The sequence below is a fragment of the Corapipo altera genome, unplaced genomic scaffold, assembly GCF_003945725.1.
Source record: "Corapipo altera isolate COAL_440 unplaced genomic scaffold, ASM394572v1 1b, whole genome shotgun sequence".
In the NCBI taxonomy this organism is placed as follows: Eukaryota; Metazoa; Chordata; class Aves; order Passeriformes; family Pipridae; genus Corapipo; species Corapipo altera.
The window spans coordinates 7,447,699-7,455,174 of NW_020884881.1; the positions used below are offsets into that span (position 1 = coordinate 7,447,699).

The 7,476-nt window shown below is 36.7% G+C and overlaps 1 protein-coding gene across 5 annotated transcripts in view; it reads left to right on the top strand.

Moving 5' to 3' along the window:
- The window catches only part of CERK (ceramide kinase), a 41,709-nt gene extending 38,436 nt beyond the window's left edge, over positions 1 to 3,273 (top strand). For all 5 annotated transcript variants that reach the window (XM_027639756.1, XM_027639758.1, XM_027639760.1 and 2 more), the window contains exon 13: positions 525 to 3,273. In XM_027639756.1, coding sequence (XP_027495557.1) covers positions 525 to 624 — 100 coding nt within the window. In that variant the 3' untranslated portion in view covers positions 625 to 3,273. The remainder of the gene's footprint in view (positions 1 to 524) is intronic.
- The last annotated feature ends 4,203 nt before the right edge of the window (positions 3,274 to 7,476 follow it).

The following is a 7,476-nucleotide window of genomic DNA, read 5'->3' on the forward strand; positions in this document are numbered from 1 at the left end:
GTCTTACAGAAATACTGAGTATCCTCAGTGTTTTTTGACACACAGCACAGAGTCTTATAGCCAGTCTTTGCATATGATGAAAGAATTTTGCAGCTGTGCACATAATCAAATTAGAAGAGAAGTTTGTGAAATTTGAAGGGAGTTTTTTTGTTTGGATTAGTTTGGGCTGCTTGTTTTTGTTTGTTGTTTTTAGAATAAAGGAAACCAAACCCATAATATTTATATGCACGTGTGTTCCATTAAAACATAATCACTTAGCAGTTCAAAACTGACTTTTATAAATAATGTATGTGGTAAAAGATTAGCTCATCTAAGTAGCCATAGAACTTTTTGTGTGGACAAGAGTAGTAAATGAGGATACATGAAGGGGAGGATTGCATCAAGAATGGAAGTGTGGTTTCTGTAGTCTGGAGTAAGGAACTTTGTCCAACTGCTTGAAATGAATGGATTATTTGAATTAAATAATTAGAATGAAATATGTAGTACCCATTTATTTGTTACTAATTGATTTCCATGTTTTTCAGGGTTCACTGCCAGTTAATGAAACTATTTGCAAGAGGAATCGAGGAAAACTGTAAAGATGAAGCTGCCTACAGTCAGAGTAGTGCTGAACAATTACTATAGACATTGTTCCTCCAGTGGGGAGAAGAAAAAATAAAAGCTCAAGGAAATTGAGTAAATATGCATTTTAGTCAAATTGACAAGTATTTTTAACTTCTAGATTTTTTTTTATGGCTTCAGTATAGTTTTAGACGTCTTACTGCATTGTGTCATTTTTTTAAAAACCATTGTAATCATTAAAATATATCTTGGAGCAAGTTAATCTAAGTTATGTTAGAAAAGAGAGGATTAGCCTATATCTATGTATTCATGATGACTGATAAATTCTCTGTGCTTTTCTAGAGAGCTAATTTAGCAATTGTGTTGCAATAATATCTAAGTGTTATAAAACATTGGACTTTCCACTGGCATCACAACATGATATTTTCAGTGTTTGAGAAGATGTTTTCTGCTGGGAGTGATACATCATTGCATGTGGCTTAAATGCTGGACAACAGTGTTGTCACTTGCATCCTGGTTTTTTTTATTAATATCTTTCATTTTGTAATTCTGACAATACCTTGCAACTTATCAATGCAATTCAAACACACATTCCTGGCTTTAAGTAATAACAATAAGAGTGTGCAAATACTTTGAAAAATAAAAGCACAACTGCATACAGGTCACACCTCATCCTATATATTCTCTTTATGAAGGCTTCCTTGCATCATGCTTTTTGGGATTATAAAGGGTTTTATGACTGTTTGGATGATACCAAATACCACACAGTGATCTTGCAAGCAACTTGCAGTAATACTTATATAATATCAGAAAGGCACAGGCAAAGGAAAACATAAATAACTTCTCAAACACCAGCAAGTTTTATTTTTTTTTTTAAATATCTAACATTAACATATGACAAGCTTCCCTCTTCAATACACAATTCTTTGGACATTCTACTTCATATGTTAAAATGTCTTTGCAAAATATGGTGTTGAAATGTAAAGTCTAGAAATATGATTTGATGATGGAAAGTCTTTGAAATAGTGTTTATTTAACTAAATATGAAACAAAATAATTTGTTTTGTGAAGTTAAGGGAAGAAACTGGCATCTGATAAATAACTAATTCACTGTGCTAATTTGTTTTTATTACAAAAAACATTAGACTGTCATATGGAGTGATTATTTAAATTGTGTATGGTTTTGTGTATTTTGGCACATACATGTTTTGTGTTTAAACTTGGGGCTAAATTTTGCTCATCTTATACAGGCTTATTCCTGTTTTAGGATCAGAGGTTAGCCCCTGTTCTCTTCTTTTTGTTTTGTTTTTTTTTTTATGTGTTCTTTAAAGTTCTCTTTAAAACTTACTAGATCTGTGGGTTTTTTGCATCTGAACAGCTAATGATTCTGTATTCATATATATTTATTGGTACTTCTGTCATCCAGTTTGTATTAGTTTCATGTTTCTCATATATTTGGTCTGTGTAAGCCATAGCAGTTGGTCATTTTATTACTGAAGCACTTGAAAACTGTTATAAATGGCAGGCTATTTTTTTCTATTGAAGTTATTTACATTCCAGTTTTGTGTAATATCAAAATCGTCTGCTATATCTTTGCTACAAGTATTATTCATACTGCTCTATATGACAAAAAGCATTTGCAAATTGTATTTGCCTCGAGTACAATCATACAAAGTTTAGGATCTGTTTTTTGTTATATAGTATTTCAGGGAAATACTTGAGTACTTTCCAAAACTACTGCTCTTTACTTTCCATATCAATGCAATGAGTTGAAATGCTGATTCATCCAATGTTTTTCAGACATTTAACACAGGTGTTATGTATACTGTATTTTTAAAGCCATGTTTAATAAATGAAATAGTACTTTTAAACTAAGAACCCTATTGAAAATGAAATCATGCCATTCTACAAATGTAAATATTTTTTAAGGTGTCATTTGTTAAAAAATTTCTACAGTTATTGTGGTTTATCCATGAATATTATGAGAGAACCCAGACTTCAAGTTACAGTAATTCTTGTGCAGGATATGATGGTGCACGCTCAGGTTACCAACAGTGAGGATGTTTATGAGGCATTGCAGCTTTCCCAGGGCACATTCTCATATCTGAGAACAGGAGTCAATACAAACCAGCCCTTTCCATTAGTTTACTAGCAAATCATGAGACCCTTACTTGAAAAATGGAGATTTAATCTTGTAGTGAATGTATACTGAAATGCTTTGACTCTTTTAATATCTGAAACTGAGTGCTTCATGCTTCCAAAGAACACCATACCGAAAATCCCCTTTCTGAGAAAAAGCCACCAGAAAACAAGGAGAAAATATCATTCTGTAGTATGGTAAAGAAGTGTGAAGTAAATAATAAAGGTATTGCAACATAATCAAATTTAAAAGTCTTAGGTAATAGAAAAGCTGCATAGTTGCATTTGAATGATTCTATTTGTAGCATATTAAACTAGCAAAGCACCATATGTGAGTTGTATGACATGTCCAGTTTATTTTTAAGAAAAGAGCTTTGTAAGTAATGTCTGCTTACATTTTAATTCTAGGGTTTTTTTTTTCTCTGAATGTAGTCTCAGTATGGAAATTATGTATAGGAAAACCAACTTTGATTTTTCTTTTTTCCCAATCTTGCTGGCTTCAAGATTAGAAAATGTGTTGTTTTATGATGCTAGGGCATTTCATTGAAAAAATAAAACAGCATTGTACGATAATACAGTGGTTTTCTTCTTTTCACAACTTGATTTGAAAAAGATACCTCACTTTGACAGAAATCTGGCAGTAGAGTGCTCAGTGTAACCAACGTGGGCAGATCAAACCAGGTGGAACAATTCATAACCTTCTGTTTGGGTTGACCACACCTTTGTGGCAATTGTGAGTGTGAACAAACACTAAGAGTGAAGGAAGGCGACTAGTGAAGCAGGACTTGGGCTAAAACTAAGCAACTCTACCAAGCTAAACTAAAGATGGAAAGGGGGAAAAGGAACTTAGATATAATGCAGGTATTTAGAGTTATTATTGTGGAAAAATCTAAACTACTAAAAGTGAAAGGAAACTGCTGTTCTAAGAAGCATGAAATACGTATTATACTATAAATAGTATGTGGTAAATAGATAGTGGGTTTAGAATTATGTTGCAATAATTACTACAAAAGTAAAACATGTTCATTGTAGATAAACAATGGGCACAGAAGGCAAACATGATTTTCAGCATTGTAAAGATTTCTGGTTTTGAAGTGTATTGGTTTTACATGGCAAGGTTTTGGTAGCCAGGGGGGCTGCAAGGGTGGCTTCTGGAAGAAGACAGCAGAAGCTGCCCCCATGTCCGAGTCAGTTCCCCAGCCAGCTCCAAGATGGACCTGCAACTGGCCAAAGCTGAGCTGATGGATGGCATTGCTAGCCCATCTATGATAGCACATTTAAGAAAGGTAAAAAACGCTGCTCAGCAGTTGTGACAGGAGTGAGGGGAAAATAAACATCCTGCAGACACCAAGGTCAGTGAAGAAGGGGGAGGAGGTGCTCCAGGCACCAGAGTAGATTCCCCTGCAGCCTATGGTGAAGACCGTGGTGAAGCAGCTGTGCCCTTGCAGCCCATGGAGGTCCATGGGAAGCAGAGATCCACCTGCAGCCCATGGAGGACCACACACGAGCAGGTGGGTGTGCCCTGAGAGAAGTTGCAGCCCATGGAGAGCCCATGCTGGAGCATGGGAACTGCAGCCACAGAGAGAATATTTCTGGTGGGAACTGTAGCCCATGGGGAACCCATCCTTCCTCAGGAAGGAGGAAGCAGTGGGTGAGATAAAGTGTTATGGACTCACTAGAACTCCCATTTCCCATTCCCCTGCACTGCTCAAGGTGGAGGAGGCGGTAGAAGAGTCAGGAATAAAGTTGAGGAAAAGAAGAAGATGGGGGTGGGGAGGTGATGAGTTTAGTTTTGTTTCTATTTCTGTCTTACTCTGGTATTAATTATCAATAAATTAAATTAATCTTCTCCAGGTTCTCTTCGTTTTGCCCCGGCTGTAACAGCTGAGGGACCTCCCTGTCCTTAGCTTGACCTATGAGCTTCTCATCATTTCTCACCATTGTCCTGAGAGTGGTGTGGAATCAGAAATTTCTACAAACATGTCAGTCTTGCAATTCAAGTATTAGAATAATGGAATCTTAGAACTGTTTAGCTTGGAAAAGACCTTTAAAGACCATCAAGTCCAACTCTTAAACCAGCACTGCCAAGTCCCCCACTAAACCATGTCCCTAAGTCCATATCTAGAGATCTTTTGAATACCTTCAACCACTTCCTTGGGCAGCCTGTTCCAAGGCTTGACAACCTTTCCATGAAGAAGTTTGTCCTAAAATAGAAACTTGAATTGGAAGGGAGTTGAAAGATTATCTTGGCCTCATCTTGAGGCCACTTCATCTATTCCCTCTTGTCCTGTTGCTTATTACATGGAAGAAGAGACTGACACCCAGCTGGTTACAACCTTCTTTCAGGTATTTTTAGAGAGTAATAAGGTCTCCCCTGAGCCTCTTTTTTTCCAGGCTAAACAACCCCAGCTTCCTCAGCTGCTTCTCATCAGACTTGTGCTACAGACTCTTCACCAGCTCCATTGCCATTCTCTGGGCACGCTCCAGCACCTCAATGTCCTTCCTCTAGTGAGGGGCTCAGAACTAAACACAGAATTAATTTTCCTAGAACTCCTACCTTAATTCCTATGAAGTAAATAAGCAATAGGAATTCATCATTTTTATTTACATTAGTGACATTGCTCTTATTTCAAATTTTCAACAGGAGAGTTAAGTAATATAGTAGATTCTAACTGGTGTTTAAGTTGCAGTAAATAATTCTGTCCAGAATTAAGCAACAGTCTTCCCAGACTTCTGTCTTACCCACTGCCATGCACATGATGTACATCTGGCAAAGGCTTATGCATGTTCTTAATTAATGAGTGACTAGTCCCATTAATTAGAACTGGGTGGGGCATTCATTCTTCAGTCATGCCTTTCAAATTCTCTGCAATGAGAGGATTAACCATTTTTTTTATTCAATTTCCTACTGTTTATAAATGATTACTAATATGTACCTACCAAAATTGCCAATGAGGTTGTCTTCAAAAAATGTTTGCTTCTTTAAGACTCTTACACGTCTGAAAGGGCGATTTGCTCTTGCTATTTCACCAAAGGTGCAATTTTCTGCCTTATTTCATAGGAATCCTCCAACAATAAATAAAATTAATATATTTTATTTTTTTTTTTAGTATTTCAATAGTGTAGAACAGGAAAAATACAAGGGGAAAAATAATTATTCCTACAGGAAAAATATTGAAAGAATAACAGAAGTGATGCAAATTAAAAAATCAAAATTCTGGAAGGTATGAAAGAGAACAACTTTAGAACAAATATTAAAAAGAAGAATTAGGAAAACAAAATACAGATTTTTTTTTTCCCATTTATTTTGCTGGAAGGCATTGCCCTAGTATGGATACTTTAACTGCACAGTAAAGCTAGTGCTAAAGGTTTGAGTAGATTGCTAGAAGTTTGACTATTTACAATCAATAGAGAGAATAAAAGCTTTATCACTGTTGTAAAGACACATTACTAAAAAAATGCTGGGTAACTCTCTGTATTTCCACTCACAAACTTTACCATAATAGCAGCATTGACAGAACAGCTGTTAAAGGAGAATTGTAAAAGCAGCTTCATGGTTTCCTGTAGCAATGTGAAACGTTGTGTATGACTGTTCAATTTAGTCCACCAAATATAATTTTTCATTTTAATATTTAGCAGTTGTATTTTAGCAGAGGGGAGATTGGACAGCAAGAAAAAAAGCTAGATAAGTGTTTCAATGCTGCTGAAATTGAGGTGGTGGGATAACAACTCACCCCAGCTAAGAGTCTGCCCCACAGACCTTGTAACATCAGGGAAAGTCCCCACAGAAAATGCTTCCCTACAGAAATATCTATGCAGTTCCTGGTGCATATTTGTGCAACCTGTTCTTCTGAGCCTTCGGTGATGTATACTCTGCAAAGCAGATTAGCCACCAGAATGGATTGCTTAAAGATTTGTAGTTAGAAACCCTTGGTTACTCACTTAATTGAATCTCCCTTGCTGTATTTACAGGTGGGCACATTCCCCCACTGCTTTCGGGGGCATTCCTTCCCTGGGCTATTTTGTTTCCTCTCAGTCTTCTGTTCTTTGCCTAAACAGTACTCCTGTTCAGACAAAGAAGGAAAAAAAAACAAAACAAAACCACAATATTCAAGCACCTATTGATATCAAGAAAAACTGCTTGAGGCTGATTTTTGTTTACCACCAAAGAAGAGACTTTCTAGAAGAGAGCTTGTGGCTCTGAAAAAGGAATGAGTATCTGCATAAAGTCTTGAAGCAAATCAGACACTGTTAGTTCCTAAATACCGTGTTTTCACATAATGCTGTCTAAAGCTCTAATAGATGCATTTGAAGCAGATATCTCCCCTCAGCAATATCTATCAGATAAATAACTACTCTGAGGATTACTCTGCTAGTAGATGCTGCCCTGTCCCTATCCCAAAAATCAACCCAGTAAGTAGCTCTCAGATGGCTGGAGCCTCTCATTTCCATTGTGTCTTATAGTGTTTGAATTTTCTAGGGGAAACAGGTAAAACCTGAACACCTGGGTATTGCTGTGGTTGCAATTTTCTAGTAAAGGTTTTCAGAAAATCCTCAACACTTTGGTAGCAGAGTCGGGAAAGAGTAAACACAGGCATATTCTCTCACCAGAACAGCAGATAGTACTGTCCTCTCTTGGTAGGCAAACCTTTGAGCTAACAGAAGAATTTGTATTTTTTTCCTGCATAAAAGAGTTTACAAACTCTTGGAGGAAGGTGAGGTGGGGAGGAAGCACAGGTTTGCTGTCACCTGTGCTCAGAGGATTCCATCTTGAAA